The sequence below is a fragment of the Hippopotamus amphibius genome, chromosome 7 (assembly GCF_030028045.1).
Source record: "Hippopotamus amphibius kiboko isolate mHipAmp2 chromosome 7, mHipAmp2.hap2, whole genome shotgun sequence".
Taxonomy (NCBI): domain Eukaryota; kingdom Metazoa; phylum Chordata; class Mammalia; order Artiodactyla; family Hippopotamidae; genus Hippopotamus; species Hippopotamus amphibius.
This window is the reverse complement of record NC_080192.1, coordinates 110,997,614-111,021,542: the sequence shown is the minus strand read 5'-3', so window position 1 is coordinate 111,021,542 and position 23,929 is coordinate 110,997,614. Positions and strand designations below refer to the sequence as shown.

General features: G+C 49.6%; 1 protein-coding gene across 5 annotated transcripts in view; it reads left to right on the top strand.

The window, feature by feature from the left end:
- The window catches only part of EPAS1 (endothelial PAS domain protein 1), an 85,411-nt gene extending 62,257 nt beyond the window's left edge, over positions 1-23,154 (top strand). For 2 of the 5 annotated variants that reach the window (XM_057741267.1, XM_057741268.1), the window contains exons 7-16: positions 6,480-6,586; positions 12,363-12,510; positions 13,169-13,383; positions 14,476-14,669; positions 15,221-15,331; positions 16,794-17,284; positions 18,252-18,378; positions 18,587-18,704; positions 18,935-19,108; positions 20,916-23,154. In XM_057741267.1, coding sequence (XP_057597250.1) covers positions 6,480-6,586; positions 12,363-12,510; positions 13,169-13,383; positions 14,476-14,669; positions 15,221-15,331; positions 16,794-17,284; positions 18,252-18,378; positions 18,587-18,704; positions 18,935-19,108; positions 20,916-21,067 — 1,837 coding nt within the window. In that variant the 3' untranslated portion in view covers positions 21,068-23,154. Of the gene's footprint in view, positions 1-6,479; positions 6,587-12,362; positions 12,511-13,168; positions 13,384-14,475; positions 14,670-15,220; positions 15,332-16,793; positions 17,285-17,621; positions 18,222-18,251; positions 18,379-18,586; positions 18,705-18,934; positions 19,109-20,915 lie in introns of those variants that run through there. The other 3 variants (XM_057741270.1, XM_057741272.1, XM_057741271.1) reach the window with 3 other exon arrangements.
- Positions 23,155-23,929: the final 775 nt, after the last annotated feature.

Here is a 23,929-nt window from a genome sequence, read left to right as displayed (position 1 = left end):
TTTGAAGTCCTTAATAGCTATCTGTTATTTCTCAATTGCTTTGGTGAGGACTGGGATTTTTTGGTTTTGGTAGCTTGTCTTGTTTTGACTTTTGGGATGGGGAAAGGTATACACACATTCATGTGTTTGCTCGCGTGCGCACACTCTCTCTCTCTCTCACACACACACACTACACTTCCAAGATCAATGCTTCAAAAATCAACACTGACATATCATAGCGGGGGAGGGCGCACTCCATTTTAATCAGAGAATTCACTAGATTTAGTGATATCTGGCACACATGAGAGGCTGTGATTTCCCACAAAGGGGATTATTTTCCCAATGGGAAAGTTAGGAAGAATCTGATGAAAATGTAAGGCAATTAGAACCCACAAAATAACTTTTGAGGCTGTTTGGTACTTTTTCTTAGATGTATTGAGACCACAGACATAATCAAACAAAAAAAGAAAAGGATCACGGAGAAAAAGACAAGGGAGAACAGAGAGGAAAGGGGTGGGGGTGAGAAATAAAATAGAAAAAAGAGTAATCTTGTGCTTAATGCTCAGGTTTCCAAAATCAGTTGAACCTGAAACTTATTCTGAAACATCTGAAATTGAATAAAGGAATGCAGAGGGTTCAAAATGCATTCATCCTGCTCCTCTTAATAAAGGGTGAGAGGACTATATCAAGTCCTGTATTAATTATATGAAACAGTGAATATTGTTAGAAGTGAATTCTGTAACAATGTATATGTCAGCCACACTTAAGTGTATATACAGTCGATTGCTCTAGGTGGGGTAATAAAGTTGAGTAGCAAGTTTAAAGAAGAATATCCTGACTATGGGTGTGATGGATGATCTCGTCTCCATTTACGATTCAAATAGAGATGTTATACTGTTTCCTAAAATGAGCAGCCAATTAATGAACTGTTGTCTATTGAGCATCTGCTATATATCTAACCCAGTGCCAGAGACTAATTATATCAAAGAAGAAAAGAGATGATTGCTGATCTCCAAGAGTCTGGAGTTTGAGACATGAGCAGTTGAATGAACTATTCACCCAAAAGGAAGAGGAAAATTGTTCCCAAGTAGTTTAACTTTAAAAAAAAAAAATGGGGTGGTTCTTACATTCACGTGGAGGCGCCATCTAGTGGAGAAAGAGAATAACTGCGAAAGAAGCCAAGCCACCAAGGCGAGTGGAAATGTGCCATGCACATAATCCCGCTGTGATTTTGTGTGTTTTATGAGTCTTCCTGTATTTTAGGAATAAATTACAAAAGCAAGTTCTGTGGATGAGAGAAGTATCACTGCGGGGAAGTTATAACAGTAAAATTTTCAAATTAACAAAGAGGGTCGTGTAATTTTTACAGACAAAGACTCTGAGGGTAACCCCGTTTTGTCATTGGATTAAGGCAACATAGGATGTAATAATACCAGGAGTATAATAATAATAATAATAATAATAATACCAGGAGTTACAGTTTAATAAGTTAAGATGCCTGCATTTCAAATTCTGTGGGTCAAATCTGTGATAACTTCTGTTTATACAAAGAAGTTGGGAGCAGTAATGATGATGAAAGTGAGGAGATAGTTGAGGATTGTAAAGAAACTGTCAGTAAAATGATAGAGAGCCGTGAGCTGTAAAACACACACACATCAAAACACCTGAAAAGCAATAGTATTAAAATCTGAGAAGAAAATAGACTGACTTCACGCAAATTAATAGTAAAAGATTATATACTTTCATTGCGTACTGAGATGCACTTAGTTTCCTTTTTTTTTTTTAGAGGGTAGGTGGCATCTTTAGTTCAAAGTGATCTTTCAGATTGATATATTGCATGTCATTTTTAGTTTCATATTTAGTCTATTCTAAATATTTTTGCAGACATACACAGTCGTCTTTCTCTACCTATCTTATGTAAGAGGGTACAGTGTGTTTCTTTAACTCCCTGAGTTAGGAGAAACTTTAAATGCTCTCCTTGTGCATCTTGTGTCTCCTCCAAATGATGATGTTCTGAAATCAGCCGTAAGAAAGTCTGAGCATATTTATGAGAAATACTTACATATCATCCTGTCTGATCTGCTCAAAATACTCCTTGAAAGAGGCAGCTCTACAAATTCTCTTTGGAACTTATTTCCAAGTGTAATAGACCTCACAATTAAAAAACTATTGCTCTACAGGGTCCGCTTCTCTCTTGCTACAATTCAAGGCAAATTTCCCCTTCTTGCTGGTGGGTATCAAGGTAAGGAAAGGCAACTGTGGCGTTCGGGGTGGGGGGGGGCTGTCAGGGTCAGCTCAGGATTGAGCCAGGGCTACCCTTCTATGTATACTATGTATAAATTCACCCCACCTGTAACACATAATACTGACAGGATGGAAATTAATCATCCCTTAACTCTAGAGCTGACTGTATAGATATTCACTTAACCATGTGCTACTGGAGGCAAACACAAGGCAAAAGTATTGTTGTTTAAAGCAAAGAAAATCTGAATAGAAATATAGTAAAACAAATTACATTGCAATCTGTGTTAGTGAATAGTGTGAATATTATTAAGGAAATGCAGTTTCAAAGCCAAAAGCACATACAGAAACCAAAATGAGGTGAGTCAAGTGTTGCCTAGGAGAGGCCATTGCCAGAAGGGAGGAAGGCAAGAAAGCAGACCTTAATAGAAGGATGGTTTTATTAGCAACTGCATTCTTTGGAAAACAAGTAGGTGGTTATGAAATACTTAAAACTTTTATCCTCTCAAATAGTTTAAATACTCTCTAACCATCTTGTTTACACGATTAATTTACTGAGCAAATCCTGTCCTCGTGTAGGGAACAGGGGTAAAAACTGCAGCCAGACCTTGTTTGACTCCAGGCTCGGCGTGTGAAGTAGGGAGCTTGCTGCCCTGTCCCTCGTGGGCGGGTGCACGCCCGAGCCGGCCCAGGCCTGCGCTGCGTCTCTTCTGCCTGTGAGGCGACAAGGCACTGACACTGCAGCTGGAGTGTCCGTTTCTTCCTAGCGCTCAGCCACAGGTAGTCCACATTGAAAAAGGAAAGAACCATTTTACCAGACTCTGAAATCCAGAGCCCAGCCGTCTGACCCATGTATTTCCTTGGGGCAGCACACGCTTCAGATTTTAGTCACCTTTTTTTCCTCTACATTTTCTAGTTTCTTTTTTTCTTTGTTGCTTGTGCCTCTGCCTCCTGCGGCTGCCTGTGAGCCTCTACGTTTCTCTCCTCACCTCACCCTGGATCTGGTTCTTCTCCTACTTTATGATTAAACAGGGACCTCTGTGCTTCTCATTTCTGAAGTCTGCTGAATTAAGTCCTTTTATATTTTCCTCTTCTCTACAAACAGAACAGTCCTACTGAGTTGACTTTTGAAATTTATGGGTGACCCCAAACTGATTTTTTTTTTTTCTCCAGAGAGTCAGGAGCCCTTAATTAGAAAGAAAGAAAGAAAGAAAGAAAAAAGCTCCCCTGCCACTGGTGAAGAGAGTAGATGAAATTGTGTTATCACAGCCCAGCCCCGGAGGCTTCCCTGGGACGGAGGGAAATGAGCAGGGAGGGCCCTTGTGTGCACGGAGGCCGACCCTATAAACAAATCAGGTTCGTTGGCCTCCCCACTGGCGTCGGCGCGCCCGCGGATGGAGGGCAACGACCATTAGCTTTGAGTTGGGGTTTCCTGGTTTTGTGAAGTCCGACCAGTTGAATGTTCTTCAATTGTGTTTGGGGTATGTGTATTTTCCAGTTTTTATAGTCGTCTGTTTAAAGGCATGAAGAAGGAGACGTTAAATATTTATTTTAGTTGACAAGATAAATGAAGGCTGCTACTGGGAAGAGAGCTGGCAGTTCTGAAATCGAGGTTTGTTTGTCCACTTCCAAAACATGCCCATTGTGTGCCTCTGAATGGATGGTACATTAATTAGATTAAAAAATATTTTATTTGAGACTGATTAGCATCAACATTTACTTTGAGCATTTTAAAAGATTCTAATCTTGAAAGAAAGTGTAATCTCTTCATGGAGTAGAATCAGATCCTTCCCAGAACAGCCTCATTTTTGAGGGTCTCTAGGAAATTCTAGACCTAGTCCAGGAACTGAAGTAATTTATCTGGCAAATTGATGGGCCTGTAAGTGGCCAGCCCATTGTCAGCATAGCAAACGGGTGTAATTTGGATTCCCAGGCTAAGCCTGAAAGGCATGCGACCCATCGGAAAAGCAACTCAGGTGTAGGAAAGGAAGGGCCAGCACTCTTCGACCGTCTCCTTGTTCTCCCTGGATCTCCACCTCAGCTAAGGTGCCATGGGTGCCATCTCCATAGTTAGGCTGCCGAGGAACATGTCTGTTGCTGACGAGTTCACAGACCTCTCTGCTCAGGGCCAGGTGAGGGGACAGAGCCTGCCGGTCTGAGACCAGCTGGCTGGTGCACGTGAGCTGCTGGAATCTCACTGGAGAAATCTCTGCTGGGCTAAATCAACTGAGACCTAAGCTTCTCAGCTCTGTTGTGTTACCCATTGTTTGACAAAGGCTTTAACCCCCAAGTCTTGCCTAGGCAGAGCATTTGCCTCCTCTCTGCCCACTTCAACACCAGACACACCTTATGGAATGGAGAAAGGATGGATTGAATATCCGTGAGGGCTGTGCTGAAGGCTGTGTCTGTGCACCATCATGTACTGGAGACAGGTGACCATGCGCTAGGAAGAAAAGTGGATCATTAGTGCCCAGGTTCCTTAGCAGTTCTGGGCTAGACAGGGCTCTGATTGTACCTCAGGCCCCCAAAGAAAGTCAATCCATTGGTCGGCTACCCCAGCATTTACTGAGCACTCTTTGTAGTGGAGGCCAAAGGAGAATGTGGTCCCTGAGTTCAGGGGTTGGCAGCCTAGGTTGTGAAGAGGAGCGTACATAATTCCTTGTGACATTGTGTTCGCCTGTTAGGACTCGGTGAGAAGAGGGACCTGGAGAGAGCTCCGTGGACAAGACGAGGCCTTGAGCTGGCCCTGTCATCCTCAGGGCTTGGGGGGGAGAAGGCCTCAAGGCTCTGCGACAAGCATGGGTCTGCCAAGGGTGCAAACTGCGAGGGAGGGGCCTGCCGGGGAGGGGGGCACAGCATCCTGCTGACCTGCTGCAAGTCAAACTGCGTGGAAGTGGAGACAAGACTCGGAGGGGACTTGGAAGTTACGCGGAGTTTATTTACTCCGGTTGTGGTTGGTGATTGGTAAGCTGGAGATGCTTACGTAGGGGAATGACAAGAATGGAAATAATATTTTGGGATGATTTAGTCTGACCTGTGCAAAGCCCATATGGAGCAGTAGAGAGGAGTAGAGACAGGAGACCAAGGAGCCACGGCTTCTGCTTTCCTCTCCACACCGTTCCTCTCCAGCGGGGACAGGGGACAGGGCCGTGTCCTGGAAGTCGTGTATTCGGAGATAGAGCTTGTAATGAGGGTATAGCATCACTTCTAGCTTGTGATAGGCTAAGTAAGCAAGACAGCCCGTTAGAAAACATGTGAGAGAACAAAGATGATGAGAAGTCATGTTTAGGTATGATGTGGGAAAGCGCCTAATCTGGTGGTTCTTGGGCAGGGCTTTGTTTATTTTAATGATTCCAGCACAGAGCAGAGGGTCCTCGGAGAGTTAAGTGAGTCTTCACAGTTCTCCATGTTTGCCTTTTCTCTGCCCACTTCCCATCCAGAACAGACACCTTACGGGGGACCTGCCTATTTATCAAAGTGTAATGAAGAGGCACATTTCTAGGACTGTGATTTTGTATCTGTTCCTCTCAGCACCTCCTGCCCTCCCTGCTTTCCTTGAGATAGGGAGGGACAAGTAGAAGAACCCATGAAGGCAGACCTGATGTCTAAGAGGTGTCTGAGGTCACCAGGCAGGACCTGAGGGGTGAAGGTTTAAGCACAGACGGGGCTCTACCTGCCTGGGTCCCTCCTCGATCCATGGTTTACACACACGCGACGGCCGCCTCCATGCCTTTCCCAACCTGGGACCACATAATTTTCACTTTTCACTTAAATCGCCCTCTTCTAGAGTAAGCTTTGAATAGTCAGGAGGTTGCTGTTTTCATTCTTGCTCTGGCCCCAGACACTGGTGTAGACGTGAAGCAGATTGTCTGGCCTCCCTGCATCTCTGCTCCCTAGTCCGCAAAAACTGGGGGGTGGGGGCGATGAGAGCCTCTCCCAGTGGTCACTGGAGAATAGGCATGTGTGTCTGTTTGGGGGTGGGAGGTAGGGAGCCCCTGAACAGGTATTTTTCCTTCCTCCCCAAACACAATTCAGGAAGGGCAGGAAGAGTGGAGGTTCGGTAGATCCGTAGTTGCCGTTGTTTTTTGGTTTTTTGTTTTTTGGGGGTTTTTTTGCTTAGATGAATGGTATGACTGGGAAGTTTGGAGTGGGTTTCACTGCATGTGTGCATTTGAGTTACCTTCTAGATATAGGTCCTTGAGCCCCTGCTCACATTCATATGGTCTCTCTTCCCCCTCGCTTTTTTTTAAAAAATGTAGAATCACAGAACTGGTTGGTTACCACCCTGAAGAGCTGCTTGGCCGCTCAGCCTACGAGTTCTACCATGCACTGGACTCAGAGAACATGACCAGAAGTCACCAGAACTGTAAGTTCCAGGAGTCCCCATGTGTCTGTGGAATCTGGCCTCGAGTGGGGTGTGACTGGTGAGAAAGGAGAAGATCCAGTCACTTCCTTCACAGAGCCACCATGTTGTGTGACAGACAAGACCCATGCCCTCAGGATGGTTAGAGAACCAAGGCTGCCACCAGCCTGGATGACAGGCTCATGCAAATTAGAAGGGCCCCTTTTGTGAGGAGACACACACACACAGGAAGGCATACAGCCTGGAGCGGGGGGAGTTGGGCTGAATCTCAGTCCCCACTCCCCACCTCCCTGAGCATGCTCACGCAGTTGGCCGTCTGCATAACTTTATGGAACAGCCCCATAGGATGTAATACAAGACAGCATGTAATCAGCTTGGGTTTCGTGCCGTAGAAGCACACACATCCATTCAGAGAAGAAGAGGGCTGGGAGAGTTCAGGAAAAGAAAAGGCAGGGCGCTTGAGTTGGACCTTGAAGGATGGGGCAGCAGTGGGCTAAAGAGAGGCGGAGGTTGTACGGTACCAACTTAGTAGATATATTGCGGTGGGCCATGGTTTTCCAAGAGCTTGCTTGCTGAATCAAGAGAACTCAGTTGGGGGAGGCTGTCCAGGCAACCCAGTAATGGCATGTGGAAATTGTGCCCTGCCGCTTGAAAGAAAACCTGAATTATGAAAGGACTCTACAACAGGGCTGTCCGATAGAACTTTCTACAGTGGTAATGTTCTTCATCTGCATGGTCCATATGTGACCTATGCTGTATAGTAAGCATGTCTAGAGCCACTGAGGAACTGAAGTTTTTAAATTTAGTTTTAATTAAATTTAAGTAGCCACACTTGGCTAGTGCCTACCATAGTGGACAGGGCAGTTCTAGAGCAACTCAACTGACCATATTCCCAATTAAGGGTTCCCATTTGCAGGTGATCCACGACAATTTTCCTGAATCCATATAGCCCATCAACATGCAAGGACTGTGGGTCTATAATCCAATACCTGGCCTACTGGGGGACATAGAAATTGATAGGATTGATCCCTGCCCTAAGGGATCTCATTTCTGAGGAAGAAGGAGGGCTGTGGGCTCCGTGGGAGCAAGGTGGCTCATACCTTCAGCCTCAGTATCTTACATAGTGTTTGGTACAGTACAGGCACTAAGTGAATGATAAACCCAAGGGCAAAAAATATATTTGGAAAAGAATGCTTCAAAGTAAGTGCCCCCAGTGCAGATGGAGATGCTGAGAGGATTACAGAAGGATTTAAAATGGGTAAGTCTGAGAAGATTCCCAGTGGCCCTTTTGGTCTTGGACTCCAAGGATTAGCTGTGGCTTGGAGTGGCAATGAAGAAAATGGAAGTGCTGCTATTTGTTCATTGATCCTAATTCCATCCATCTATCCCAAGGTTAGGACAGCTGAAGTTCAGATCACAGCCCACAAGCTGTATAGAAGCACAGTTAATATTCTCTTAAGGAGGGAGATCTTCTCTAATTGGTTTCTTTGCTTCATCCTCATGGCTTTCGGGTGTGATCCAACAGTGCAACAGGGCCCCTAATGATATCTCAAAGAATTTTTTCATTGTGCGCTCTGGCAAGAAAACAAACAATCCAGATTCAGCATTCAGAGACCCAGGGATGGGAAAAGGAGGTGGAGGTACTTTTGTGTGCCCATGGACTTAACCTAGCCCTAGCCTGCCCCAGCTTTGAAATTGTAGGATGTGGCTCCAGCCTCCACTCTGGGATTCCCCAGGCTTTTCTGGTCTGTGGTGGTTTCAGCTCCCAAAGTCATCCTAATGCTGGGACTCAGGAACCTGGCTCTGGCCCAGCTTACCCACAGATGCCCGGCTTTCTGGGGCTTCCCTCCTTTAGATGTAAAACTGGGGAAAAGCCTAGCCTTCCTTCTCAAGCCAAAGGTGAGTCAAAGTAGGGGACAGTAGCAAAAGTTTCTGGGAATTCTTGCAGGACAGTATTGTATTTTATCTTCTGAGGTGGGAAAGTGGAGGAAACTACTGTCAAAGAGAGCAAAAATGATGGCTTCTCACTAGGCCTATCAAAAGGATTTTTTTTTTTTTCCTTCTCTTAGAAAATCTTTGGTCCTTAAAAAAGAGCTGGGGTAAAATATTGTCATATTAGTTTTCTGCTAAATCCAGGGGCAATATGGTGCTTTTTATTGAATGTGTGTTTTTAAGCATTAGGCACACTTAAAGGTAATTCACAGCCCAAATAGTATTCACAGGTTCCCTTCGTCCCCTGATGGAGCCAAGCAAAGCAGCTCTGAGCTCAGAGGCTCCTACCCAGCGAGCCTGAATCCAGCAAAGGGAAATCTGCATGAGTTGGAAATTGGGTTAATGCCAGCTAAACAGAAGTATCTATTTCTGTCTCTCTTTCCCTCTTTTTCTCCCTTTCTTCTCTCAATCTTTCTACCTATCTCAACCTGTCTCTTTCTCTCTCTTTTTGTCCCTCTGACTCTGCCTGTCCCTGTCTCTCTCTCTCTCTCTCTCGTTGGGTTTGTGCAGATAAAGTTGCACCACAGACCCACACTCATCCTGTGGAATAACTGGAGGCCCAGGCTTGAGGCTGGCCCAGGTTTACACACCAGCGTCCCAAATCTATGCACGTATGTGTGTCAGCCTGTGCAGGTTTATGGTTGAAATTACTGGAGAAGCTCAGGCCTCAAACCAGGTTTAGATAATTGAAAGCCATCATTTCCAAATGGATTAGTAATTTATACATTGTTACCCTCAGAGGGTAAGGGTTTGGGGGAAGGGGGGTTGGTTTCTCTTTGTTGTGTGAGGACATTATGTGCTCTTAGGAAAACAAGATTAAAGGCCATAAAAAGCCTATCTACCAAGTAGCAGGCCCCTCACCAAGGCTGGCATTAATGAGCAGATGATTAGAAAGCTGGCGTAATTATATTCTACTGACAGAGCAGGCCCTCGCCTGCAGTTGCTAGAAATGCAGTTAAAAACCTTTGCTACACTGCACTGTTTAATGAAAAAGGATAAGAGCCCTGAATCTTGTCTGCATTAAGAATAAGTTAATAAGTTAATAAATAAGTTAACTCCAGGCACTTGAAACTGTGCAAGAATCATGTCGCTAGAGCGAAGCAGCCTCAATGGGGCAGATAAAGGGAGAAGAGGGAGGACGGAGTTATTTCTTTGGCCGAGGAGTCCATGATGGTTTAGGACAGCAGCAACCACCAATTCAGTCTTCCCAGTGAAGTGTCGCCCCGGGGAATGTAGTAGGAGGGCGCTGTACTGGGGGCCACAAGACTGTTGTGTATTTGTAGCCCAGACTCTTGTCCCATGTGATGTAAAGCAGGTCACAATCCCTCTGGCCTTAGTTCCCTCATGTTAAAAAATGATATCTGTCTTCCCTACAGCACAGGATTTTATTAAAAAGATTAGACGATGATGATATAACCAGTTTGGAAAACCACTTGGCCTTATCTTATAAAGGAAACACGTACTTAACATACGGCCCAGCCCTGTGCCCTTAGCTGCACCCATGCTGTATGTCCATATGAAGATGTGTACACAGGTGTTTATAGCACCTTTATTCACAATGATCAAAAACTGACCATTGACAGGTGTATGGAGATGCTAATTATGGTATCTTCATGCAGTGGAATATTACTCAGCAATTAAAAGCAAACCAGGAATACCAACAAGAACATGAGGGCTCTGGGAAACATGCTGGATGAAAAGAAGGCAGACATGAAAGAGTTCTTCTGTGCTCCCACTTACATGCGAATGGAGAGAAGATCATATATAGTGTCAGAAAACAGATCAGTGGTTGCCTGGGACCAGGGGTGGCAGTAGGGATTGACTGTCAAGAGGTATAAGAAATTTGGGAGGTTGGATGATGGAAAGTTCTGTACTTTTGACTGTGGTAACTGTTACAAGGGTCTGTACATTTGTCAAAACCGATTGACCTATAAGCTTAAAATGGGTGCATTTTTTATTGAAGGTAAATTAAACCTCACTAAAGTTGGTTTTTTAAAAAATGCAAACCAAACTGAAAAAACTTAGGAGTCTGTAATTTGGACTAGACTCCTGTCTACTGTTTTCACTGAGGGGGCCTTTCAGCAAATCACTTCAGTAGTTCTAAGGCTCAGTTTCTTCAGATGGAAGCCAGGGATAATAATAATACCTGGTGGTGTTATTGCACAGTAGGTGACGTGATGCTGCCACTGGTCCTGTGGATGCCGTAGGTGCCAGGCACTGCTCTAATTCCTTTGCAGAAATGAATTTATCTTATGAGACGGTTTTGAACCCTGCAAAACACTCTGCACGTGTAAGTTACAGTGCTTCCTGTACCTTGGAGGTGCTTGTTAGATTTATGAACAGGGCAAAATGTGCCAAGAAAAACATAAATGTAAAGGATTACAAGCAGCGTTAGTACGAACCAAGCTGCATTCCTCAGTCGTGCAGGGGTAGTGAATGGAGAGTGGTTCACAAGCCTACAAGGAAAAGTGGGGAGATTCGCAGCATTTACAGAAAGTCTGCATGTTCTCCCACAGGGCCCCTCGTGACATTATCAACAGACGTGTCCTATAGATGTGACAGGGCCTGGGCACTATGCGTGTTAGTAACTTTGGGGCCGAGGGGCTTTTCCTATACAGCACTTGTCAGTGACATTCAGCCAACATTTTTGTACCTGATAAGCCAGGCAGGCAGATTTGGTCCTCAGCACAAACAGCTTGTGGAATACTGGGGGCTCATAATAATATCACTACTACGATTATCATCATCAATGCCCTATTTTGCAGAGGAGGAAACCAAAACCAAGATTTCCTAATACTGCCAGCATGCTTCTTTCTCTGCGATTTGGGGGTTTCTGAGGCTGGGATTCAGAAAAATGAATTCCCAAAGAATGAAAGTACATGGGCAGTTCAGAAAGCTATCAGAAATTCTAACGTTAGTAAGCTTTCATTTAAAGGGACTTGTTGATTCTTTTTTAATGGGAGCAGATAGAGCCTTCTGGACTGGGGAAGAGGACAATCTGGGATGCAGGGCCCTTTCCCAGATTTTTTTACAGAGTAAAACAAATGTTAAATGGACATTTAGAACATTCTGGAAGAGGAAAGAAGTCATACGCGGGCAGCCTAGCCGGGCAGCTGGGAGGACTTACCAAGGCTTCCGAAGAGGCTGCATGTGGAGGCTGCTTGGGGCCCAGCGCTGCCTCAGCCCCAGCTGGGGACGTGGGGGGCTTGCTTCTGCCTTTGCTGTGGGTCACAAACCTTCTGTGGCCCCACAGGTGGCAGGTCTGACAGATGACCAGGAACAATCAAGGATATCTGTTTTTTTTTTTTTTAACTGCCTATATTCACAAGCAGAGTATGGACGGTGGGCTGCTAGGAACGGCTGCCCGAGGACAGGCATCCTCCGCGCCGCGTGGAAGTACCCGGCCGCCTGCAGCGTGGGGCAGAGGGGGCTCCCCGTTCCCTGGGTGCCCATTTAGATGCAGCCAACACCCCGTGGAGTGGCTTCCTTCCTCCCATTGACCTTGTGGGGAAAGAAGGGCAGGTGCTGCTCTTGGTTTTTGCCCCCAGCTGAGCCGGGGTGAGCCAGTTTGTCAAGGGCTTGGCAAGGGCCACTCCCTCACAGACAGCCTAGGGAAGTCAGCCAGCCCCTCTGGACCACTTTCCCCACGTTTAACACGGAGAGTTGGTCGAGATGCTCTGAGCGCCCATACAGCTCAGTCTCCCCCATCTGTCTCCGCACGCTGCCCTCCCCATGGGGTCTCCTTCCCCCACCTTCCTGACCTCAGGCCCCATTTCTGCTCCCCTAGTGTGCACCAAGGGTCAGGTGGTGAGCAGCCAGTACCGGATGCTTGCGAAGCATGGGGGCTACGTGTGGCTGGAGACGCAGGGGACGGTCATCTACAACCCTCGCAACCTGCAGCCCCAGTGCATCATGTGTGTGAACTACGTCCTGAGGTGAGCGTGTAAGGGCCGGGGGGCCACAAGGGTGGGGTGCAGGGTGCTCCCAAGAATGAGGACGCAGCCCAGGAACACCAAGCCTCTCAGAACCCAGGCACCACATCTGTGAGCTCTTTGTGGCGGATGTCCTGGGAACAGTAGGACACTGGGATTTCCCCTTTGGAGGGCTTTTTCTGCCCCTTCCCCCTTGTCTGTCATCTGTCATGCCTCTGACCCTTATGGGGAGGCAGCTAGAATACTAGTCGTCACTTAATAAGTGTTTTCTAAATGGGGACCAAGGGAAGAGAACCACCACTTTTTGGGAGAAGATGTAACACCTTCGCTCTGTAGCACCTGAGAAAAAAGCTGGAGAAAGTCATTGCTGAGGTGAAACAAACAAAAGCAAAAGCCTTCAAGTCTCGTGTGCACCACACAGCCCACGTACAGTATTAAAACAGCATCCAAGACAGATACATTCTCAGAGACCACTCTCAGCATCGCTAGCTCTACGACTCCAAACTTGCATGGCATGGTGCTTTATAGAATGCCAGCACATGTCCCATTACCCACGTTTCGGTCTGAGAGGCTTAGCTATCAGGGCTTCTGTGTGTCTGGGAGAGCAAAAGGGTTTTGCTGGAAAATGTGGAAGGTCTGAAGCTCCCTCTCATCCCAACAGTGAGATCGAGAAGAACGATGTGGTGTTCTCCATGGACCAGACGGAGTCCCCATTCAAGCCGCACCTGATGACCATGAACAGCATCTTTGACAACAGCGGCAAGGCGGCTGTGTCCGAGAAGAGCGACTTCCTGTTCACCAAGCTGAAAGAGGAGCCCGAGGAGCTGGCCCAGCTGGCACCCACCGCGGGAGATGCCATCATTTCTCTGGATTTCGGTGGGTGCTTCTTAGCCCAGACGGGGCCCGTCGACCCCTCTTGGGGGGTGGGAGAGGCCTCCCTGGCCACAGGTCTTCCTTCAGCAGAGCTGTCATGTGCCTTTCCTGAGTCTTGCCAGTCACCCGTTAGCGACCAGTCCCTGTGTTGAGCACGTGCACTCCCCACGGCTTAAGACCGTCCTGTTTCTGACCTTGTAAGGCACTGAGTCCGGTGGGGCTCTGGCCGAGTCTCCACTGCGGGCAGTGGGAGTCTGAGACGAGAGCGGGGCAGCAAGGCATCTGCTCTGAGGCCATGGGCATACGTCCACGGAGAGGGCAGGTCTCTACCTGGGCCTTGAAGGACAGATTGCTTGTTTAGGCAGAGGGCTGCTAGGTTGAGATAATGTTGGGGGAAATTCCAGAAATGTGGGTGGAGAAAAGATTCAGGCCCGGGAGTAAGCCCTCGAATGCTCTTCTTTACACGTTTGCCTCCGCCGTGGGGATGCGAATCCTGGTGGCCCCAGCAGAGTTTTCAGCTCTTGCCTCTTACTGTGTGTGTGGAAGCCCCTTCCTCCCCGTGTTGCAGCCCACCACAGTCACCCCCAGCCTTACCGTGGCTGCTCAAGGATTAGCCGCACCTCCCTGTGCTTGCTCGGGCCTGGCGTGGCCCCGTTAGACGTGTTCTCGGGAGGCCACGGGGGAACAGTGATTTCAGAGAATCACAAAGGGCAGCCCTGGGACAAGGAGCTACACTGCTTCCCAGTTTCGTGGCCGTAATGAGGCACATTGCCCTGTTTTCGTAACTTCCTCCTCTGTGTTCGGGATTGCCCTTCAGGGCAGAGTGGCTCCTAATACACTTAGTCTCTGAAAATTAAAGGCTGGAGGCCAGGAGGGTGTTCCCATTAAAGGGGGTCTGTACAGTGACGCACAGCCCCAGTTGAAGACCCCTTTGTCCCAGGTAAGCCTCAGCACACTGGGGGCCTAGCCCCAGGCACGCTGCAGACCCTCTTAGGATCGCTTGTGCATCCTCTGCGCTTTCTCTGCCCTTTCTCTGCCCTGGGGGTGAGCCCAGCGTTTGTGGGTGCTAACCTAGCCAGGCCCTTGTCTCCACAGGGAGCCAGAACTTTGAGGAGTCCTCAGCCTATGGCAAGGCCATCCTGCCCCCAGGCCAGCAGTGGGCCGGAGAGTTGAGGAGCCACGGCGCCCACAGTGAGGCCGGGAGCCTGCCCGCCTTCACTGTGCCCCAGGCGGCCGCCCCAGGGAGCACCACCCCCAGTGCCACCAGCAGCAGCAGCAGCTGCTCCACGGTGAGCCCCGCCTTGGGTTGAGGCCATGGAGAGGGTGGGCTCCTCCTCTGGCTGCTGCCGGATGGCTGAGTGGACAGGCCAGACCCAAGTACGGCCCTCCTCCTCTCGGGTTATCCTGGAGCCCCTAGGGTGGCTGTGATGCTTACCTGCCACATGTTAGCGCTGTTTGCTTGCTGTCGGTACCCACCCCACCCCCATCTATGTGATAAGGTCCCTGAAGACAGGGGCCAAGCGGCACACAGCTGTGAGCCCCGAGCTCAGTCCCCATGCAGGGCAGTGACCACCCTGCTGGGGGCACAGAGCCACCCAGTTTGCAGAGCCCAGCCAGCCATGCCTCTGTCCTGTTTGCTCTTCAAGGCAGCCTCATTTTGTGACAAGGGGACTGAGCTCAGGTTCACACAGCTCATAGGGAGCGACCTCTTTACAAATTCTTGTTCTGTGGAATGGAGTTGAATCTGTGGCTCCAGAAATGTGTGTCTCCTTCCACCCTGGACTTCTGGGGAAACCAGTGCCGGAGCCTTGACTTGGTTGCCTTCCTTCCTGGCCCCCAGCCCAGCAGCCCTGGAGACTATTACACATCTCTGGATGACGACCTGAAGATTGAAGCAATCGAAAAGCTCTTTGCCATGGATACAGAGGCGAAGGACCAGTGCAACACCCAGGTAGGTGGCAGTGGAGAAGATCGGGGTGGCACAGCAGGCCTGCCAGCTGCTGGCAGTGAAGGCTCAAGTCTGCTCTTGCAGCCTCAGCCCTCTGTTGCAAAGACTAGTGGGAATGCTTGGCCAAGGCCACAGTCCCTTAACTGGGTGAGGGTGCAGGGAAACGGAGCCTGTGGTCATCTGCTTCTCCCACTTCTACCCTCTGCTTTACCCATGTCAAATCCAGTTCCTCTACTTTTAACTCTCAATATTTTTATGTCCTGCTAACTTGGATATTTCTTAGTGCTCATGAAAACCAAAACTACAGCTGAACTGAACCTTTCTTTAGGAGCCCTGCAGTTCAAAAGCGTACCCAGATGTATAAGACTTTTATAAGCATAGGGAACAATTATTCCCTCTACAAACATTTTCATTTTAGGATTCTTTGAAATAACTTATTTTAAATGCATTTGAAAATGACATCTGACAAATTTTTGTTTACATGTAACTTTTCAGAAACATATTACATAAGGCCAAACGTTCTTGTAAAGCCTGTGTAAACAAGCTAGGGTGTGGGTGGATGGGTATGTGTGTCACAAAACCCAAAGGAAAATCACTCATCCCCATTTGTCTTAGTCTGGGTTATTCATCCAAATTTCTGCCTTGCCTCCTTAGTTAGTATCTTTATTCTACAAAACTTTCCCTATTTCAACCCTGCACTTTCTTTTCTGAACTCCAAGAAGATTTATTACTTAGCAGAAGCAGACAGTTATAACCAAATACTCTTTAGCCATTTCATGTAGTTGTAATCATTCATCAGCTGTATCCCTCCAGTGAGGGCTGAAACGTGTATTTTTTCTGCGTCTGCTTGTGAGAATTCCCCATGGGACCCATCATGATACTGGGAACCTGAGGGTCCATCTCTGAGTCCTTGTTGATCAGAATGAAGGTCCCACAGGTAGCATTGGGCCACGGTTATCCCACGAGCAGTCCACACATAAACCCTGGGCACGTGAGGGAGATGAGGACAAAGCTGCCCTTGCCCCCACCCCGGGAGCCATCGTGCTCCCTGGAGTAGGCAGGGATGGCTTCCTGGAAGAGGTGGGGCTTGCCCAAACTGTGCGAGTGAAGGCAGGGTTTGTATCAGGAGACAGGAGAGCATTTTGGGCTGGATGGGGGTGGTGACGGTGTGTGAAAGGATGACTGAGTGGAGACTCAGATGGCTGGGGATTTGTGGCCCAGGCTGACGAAGGGAGGAGATGCAGGGAAGGCTGGCGGCACTTGTCAGAAGACCCGGCACGTGTGGTAGACACATCTGAGTTTTCTTCTCCTGGGCCCTAAAGGCCTTAGCACTGTCAGGCTGTGTGGGTGGAATGCCTCTGGCAGGGGCAGGGTGGTGGGGAGGGACGAGGGCCTGAGACTGAACAGTATCTTTGAGGCAGTGCCAACTGCTGAGCTGCTTTGCCTGGGGCCTGTGTCTTCTCAGACGGACTTCAATGAGCTGGACTTGGAGACTCTGGCGCCCTACATCCCCATGGATGGGGAGGACTTCCAGCTCAGTCCCATCTGTCCCGAGGAGAGTCTCTTGCCAGAGACCCCCCAGTCCACCACCCAGCACTGCTTCAGTACCATGTCGAACATCTTCCAGCCACTGGCCCCGATGGCCTCTCCCAGCCCCTTCCTCCTGGACAAGTATCAGCAGCAGCTGGAAGGCAAGAAGATAGAGCCCGAGCAGCGGCCCGTGTCCTTCGTCTTCTTTGACGGTGGGAGCAAGGTGTCCCTGCCACAGTGCTGTGGCCAGACCTGTACCCCTCTCTCCTCCATGGGCGGCAGATCCAACACACAGTGGCCGCCTGACCCGCCATTACAGTTGGGGCCCACGAAGTGGCCTGGTGAAGATCGGCCCGCGGAGTCCTTGGGAGCATCACCGATGGGGCCCCCCATCACTGCACCCCATCTCTCCATGTTCAAGAAGAGGTAAGTGGCAGAGACCCTTGGCTGCTTCGGCGAAGGCTGTGCTGCACAGGGAGGGGACGGACAGGTGCCCACGAAGAGGAGGTCTGGGGCCCTGAAAGGCCCCCTGCCCCATCACCAACTCCCACTGCACAGTGGCCTGATACTCCACTTAGTCCTTCTCTGAACTCTAAGAGCTTGGGTTTTAGGGGACTTGCCCCAAGGTATGTGAGGCCTCAAGTGGGACACATTTTATCAGGGCTGGAGGAGACCAAGAGGGGCCTGTGGACAGGGAGAGGGAGAGGAGCGGCTTGTCCAGGGTCCCTCTGGACCACCCCTTAGAGTGCCTTTTTTAATGCAGAGCTCATAATCTGAGCCACAGAGCACCCCCGTGCACAACATGGAGGGATGCTCCTCGGTTCAGTCGTGGAAGCCTGTTTGAAAAAAGACGCCCCTGCTTTTGGATGCCACGGTCCAGCATCACCCTCCCTATCCTGCCTTCTCCCAGCTTCGTCCAGTGTCCCCGCCCCCCCAAGTCCCTTCCAACCACTGCGAGCGCTTTGGGCTGTCACATGGTTGGAATGGGACCTCAAGCTCCCAGGGCCCATTGGTCAGGCTTCCCTGGGGCCCTTGCCTTTTACAGAGTGCCCTCCCTGGTCCTCAGTGGGCAGCAGCAGCCCTCCCAAAGACTGCTGTCACCCAGCTGGGCAGCCACAGACTAGGCCAGGACTGAAGGCTGCCTGGGGTACAGCTGGGCAGGCAGGCACGTGTGGAGGGAGGCACAGGTGAGCTGAACCATCCGCATCTCACCAGGTGGAGGACACTGAGGAAGGGAGGAGAGCCACAACCCGGGTCCTCAGGCCCCCTGCCCCTCCTCCAGGACTCTGCCCTGGGGGTCTTAGAGCCACCACAGTCATACGTATTCGTTCCAGGAGGGCCCTAGGTGTAGGGGCTCCAGACTCCCTCACGCCCACTCTCTTGGGCTTGGCAGGTCTGCAAAGGGCGTCGGGCCTCAGGGCCCAGACGTGATGAGCCCGGCCATGGTCGCCCTCTCCAACAAGCTGAAGCTGAAGCGACAGCTGGAGTACGAGGAGCAAGCCTTCCAAGACGTGAGTGGGGTGAGCGCAGCCCTGGGGGAGGCCAGGTGGGAGCTGGGGCTGAGTGCAGATATCCAGGCTTGCGGGCAGGGCCCCGAGTGCCTGCCCGGGGCAGCTGGGAGGGGTGGGGGCGGCCTTTCAGCGGGAGCAGTGCCCACCTTAGCCCGACGCAGTTTGAGGACCTACTTCTCTGGCCTCTCCCCTCAACATCTGCGCTTCCCACACCCAGGGGGACCCAGCAGGCAGCAGCATGTCACATTTGATGTGGAAAAGGATGAAGAGTCTCAGGGGCGGTGGGAACTGCCCTTTGATGCCGGACAAGCTGCCGAGGGCAAACGTCCCCAGTGGTGAGCACTGGCCTGGGCCTCCAGGGGAGCTGGGGCTCGGGGCCCCCCTGGTTCCTCACTCCCGCACCACTTGCCTCGCCTGCCCCTCCGAGCCTTGTTAGGGCAGGACGGTGTCTCTGCCCCACCTCCCCCTTTCCACTCTGGCACCGGTGATACTGTCAGAAATCTCCAGGCTCCATCTGGGGGTGCATCATGGTCTCTCCCCTCACCCTCTGACATTGACCTTTCAGATGAGTTCATCCAAAATCCCATGAGGGGCGGGAGCCAGCCCCTGAGACACTTAACACCGCCGCAGCCACCTTCTGCCATGAGCCCCGGGGAGAACGCCAAGAGTGGGTTCCCCCCACACTGTTACGCGCCTCCCTACCAGGACTACAGCCTACCAGCAGCTCACAAGGTGTCAGGTGGGTGTGCTCAGGAACGGGCGCGCCGTGCCAGGGCCTGCTGAGTGTGGGGGGGGTGCGGGCCAAGGGATGCACAGGGCGGCGGGTCTCAGCTCAGCACGAGGATGAACTTGCTCACGAAGAGGCAGCTGCCTCGAGAGGGGCGAGCCCTCCTTTCCCCCAAGTGCTGCAGCAGGGACTGGAAGGCCATGTGTCTACAGGGCTTTAGAAGGAACCCGCCAATGACCAGGTGACACCCAGGGTTCTTCCACCTTAAGAGCCCCAGAGCCTGTGCCTTTTGCTCAGTTTTTCATGTTACCGTCATGCCTGATGCATTGACCTACCAGGGGCATCACTGAGCTCAGGCAGGAGCTGAGCTGAGGATGTGCTGCTGGAAGGGTGGCCCGGCTGGCACTGGGAGGGTCGCCCTGCTGGACCGCGCTTTCTAGGATGACTGGCCAGCTGATGCCTGCCTTCTACCCTGGGCCACCTTAGTCTGATACCGTCTTGTGAGATATAGATGTTGTCACAAAAAGGTTGCTATTTAAACGTAAACGTAATTTGTAGTTTGGGTGAAACATGCCGGACCCCTGCCCTAAAAGAGGGTAATTTCCTCAGCAGTATGATTTGGGGCAAACTGCTGTTGAGTGCTTCAGAGTCCAGGCTGTAGAGTCACAAGACAGTCCTGGGCTAAAATGCTGCTCATTACCAGCTGGAGGACGGAGCGGGCCGCACGTTTAAATAAGAGGCTTGCGTGCAGTGTGGAGTTCGTGTCTAAGTGGGAGCCAGCTTTATGATCCCTGCTGTGAACCCACGAGTTTCCTTGAATGGAAACTCATTCTTTTCAGGGGAAAGTAATATTCGTTTTTAAACTCAGGTCATCTCTCAGGGTGAGTAAAAGAAAGGGGGATTAGAAAGGGATGGTGAGCAAGTATCCGTCGCTACTTGTGGGGCTGCAGAGGGGCGTGAGGCCCGCCCCGTCCACGTCCATCCGGGAGCGAGGCTGAGCGAGGGGAGCGGCTGGTCTGGGGGCTGGGGGGAGAGAGGGCCCTGGGATCAGGTGCTGCAGATGAGCCAGGGGAAGGCAAGGTGGGCACCTCACCTTACTGGGGCACATGAAGGGCTTCCAGGTCCACCTCCAGGCACCCGGGCCCTCTCTTCCCTGGAAGTGGGGTGGGCGCTGGAAATTTCCCCTTATCTTCCTTCTCAGCTGGAGAGAAGGAGGAGCTGCCAAGGGTGGGGATCCTGAAAGTGAAAGTCAGGCCCTTGAAGGACCCATGTGTGTGTGCGTGTGTGTGCATGCACACACGTGTATATATGCAAGTATTGTATGAGTGCTTGTAAATGTGCAAGTGTGTGCAGGCACCAGTGGCTCAGAATCCCTCTCTCACTCGGCCTTTCCTCCGGCTGCTGGTGCACAGGTCAGTTGGCAACCCTGAGCCTTGTCCAGGCACTGGCTCACGCCTCCACCTCCCAGGCCAGGAAGCCTTCTCGGGGGCTCCTTCTACCCAACCTCCCTGTCCTCTGAACCCTCCCCTGCTCTGTCTGCTCTGTGCACTATACCCCTCTCACCTGATGAGATGGCATGGAGGCAGACACATTCTCTGCTGGGTTCCTGCTCTGAGCACGGGGAAGGTCACTAGAGAACGACAACACTGAAGAAAGAATGAAATGAGGGCTGCCCCTCCTGCACCCGAGTCACGAAAACGAGAAATGCCTCTTGCTCTCTCGGAACGCATCTCATCCCTGCTAGCCTCTTGTGGGATACACCCTTTTCCAAATGTTTGATTTAGGGTTTTTAAAATAACGATACTAACTCTTCTTTCAGGCGTGACAAGCCGGCTTCTCAGACCCTCGTTTGAGCCCTACCTGCTGCCGGAATTGACCAGATATGACTGTGAGGTGAACGTTCCTGTCCCAGGAAGCTCCACGCTCCTACAAGGAGGGGACCTCCTCAGAGCCCTGGACCAGGCCACCTGAGCCAGGGCTGCCCACCGACAGGCACCCCTTCCCACGCTGTCCCACCAGCTTCACGTTCTCCGTCTGTTTTTTGCAACTAGGTATTTCTAACACCAACACACTTTTTACGAGATATACTTACCTGGCAAACTTGCCCAGGTTACCAAGTAGTGGCCTTTTTCTGAAGATGCTCACTTTATTATTCATATTTTTAAAATATAATTGTTTTACCTGCTATGTTTTGCTCTGTCAATGGAAATGTTCTTAAATTTTATAAGATTTTTCTTTCCCCAACTTCAGTTACTTCTAATTTATATTATTCACAGTCTCTCTGTCTCTCTCACACACACACCACACACACAATATTCATACTAACAAGTTTGGTGTATGTTTGTTCTCCTTTAGGGAAAGCTTTGGCTTTATTTAACTAAAAGGATTTTGTTGTTGCCAAAGAGAAACAAAATAATTTTGCTTTCTAAGCTTGATATGTGGCCTCTGTCTCTCAGCCCTCCTCCTTTCTTTTTTAAAAACTAATCACTGTATTGTAAATTTCAGTCTTTTTTTTTTTTTTTTTTTTCGCCAACTCTTTGCTCTAATTTTGATATGACTTTTAGGAAAAAAAGGAAATGTGAAGGGTGAACTCCATTGTATGTGGTTATCTGTGAAAGTTGCACAGTATGACTTTTCCTAAACTGGTGTTTTTTCCCCGCATTTGGTGGATTTTTTTTTTAATTATTATTATTCAAAAACATAACTGAGTTTTTTAAAAAGAAAATTTATATCTGGGTTAAGTGTTTATCATATATATGGGTACTTTGTAATATCTAAAAACTTAGAAACGGAAATGGAATCCTGCTCACAAAATCACTTTAAGATCTTTTTTAAGCTGTTAATCTTTTTCCTGGTGTTGCTGACACTGCAGAATTGTACAGAACTCCCACGGGCCTGTACTAACCCCGCTCAAGGTCTCTCTCTGTTGGCTTTTTGCTTTCGGGATACGCCGTAAGCGTGACACAAATCCGGAAAGCAGGAAGTGGGAGCGTTGCGCGCTGTCCTCTCCTCGTGTTCTGTATGTATTATGTATGTATGTATGTATTATTATTGCTGCCAAGAGGGTCTGATGGCACGTCAGGGGCGGGGGCAGATCTGAGGGAGGGGAAGCGCTTTAACTCTTAAGGTTTTGTTGCCAGCCCTTCAAGTGCACTGAACTATGTGATGCTCGTGGTCTTTCATGTGGCACATTTGGATATTTCTAGAACTACCTGAAATGGTTTAGATGGAAATTCATGAACGAACATGAGGATTTGGAAACGGTATAGGAACCCAGTCCACGTCCTCCCAGCTCACCACCTTGGAGCTCGGGGAGCTGGACTGAGGGGGGTGCAGAAAGGGGGTCCCTGGTCCTGACCAGCCTCATCCTCATGCTGCTTCCTCAGCCAGGCCATCAGATTGTCCTGCAAGGCCAAGGTGCAGCGAGCAGACCTCCAGGGGCGGCCTCTGGCCCTCCCTGAGGTCTGTCCCCAGAAGCAACGTATATAGGCAGGAAGCACTGAAAACAGTGTTCTCAGAGCGTCTTGTAACTCACCAGGTAAGAGGGATGATATTTGTTTTCAAAATACCAATCACATGGAGCTTTTCTGTCATGGATACAATGAAGAAGTTTCTAGAAACACACAAAGCAAAACACAGCAAGCTAAGAATTGGTAAGCCTGGATGGACTTACTGCCCACAGCAAAACAAAATAAAATATAAATTTCGAAAGAAAAATTATCTAGTCCCTGTGTTGCTCAAATCATACTTCAGCACCACAGCCCTGCCTCACGCACGGCAGGCGGCAGAACTTGAAGGGTTACTGATGTGTAGGCGCTGGTGTTTGATTTTCTCTGTGTGTTTGCCTCAGCATTAAGGGCATTTTACCCTTGCAGTTTTACTAAAACACTCTGAAAAATATTCCAAGCTTCATATTAACCTTACCTATCAACGTAATGATTTTATGAACATTATTATATTGTCAAAGTCCTACTGACAACATTATTACTATACGGGAGCTTAACTTTATAAGGAAATGTATTTTGACACTGATATCTTATTAAAGTATTCTGATCCTACCACTGCTGGTGGCTCTTGTTTCCTGTGGATTTATCATGTAAAAATTTACATTATTACACCAATGTAAAGTGAAGTATTTATTAAATAGTTTACAGAAGATGACCATGGGCACTGATCTTTGTGAGACAACTGAGGCCAGCTGATAGGAATTTGGATGAAGGAGGGAAAGGCTAGTATTAAAACTTGGCAGCTAAGACCAGGAAGCCATGTTGCATCGTCCGTATGTCTGCAGGCGTTGTTCGGTCTGCCACAAGCCCCCTTTTCTACATTCTGTGAGAGACCTGAGGAAAGACGCCACGGTCCCTGCCTTCAGAAAACTACAGGAAGCCTGCCTACGTGTGTTCACACGCTGCGTTCGGGGATGAAGGGCCCGAGGGGAAAGGGGCTGCCTGGGCTCCGGGGCTCAGAGGGGACTCTGGCTTGGAGGTACGGGGCTCACGCGGGGCCTCCCAGGCACGATGTGCGTGGGAAGGGCCAAGGTCACTTCAGACGGAGACAGAGCTCAGCCGAGCCCGAATGGGACGTGGGCGTGACGGTTTCCCTGATTCGAATTTTACTTTTCCAAATCATGGCCTGCTGGTGAAAAGGCGCCGTCTTCACGGTGTGAGGGGGAGCGGGGGCGCAGCCGTGGACCAGCGTCCCCAAACCACACACTCCGGTCCCCTCGGCGTTCGGTCCACGGGCTGCCGTCTCACGCTTACCTCGTGAGCTCACTTGAGCCTCTGGGTGAGCCATCCGTGAGCGCCCATTTCGCAGAAGAAACGGGGTCGTGTT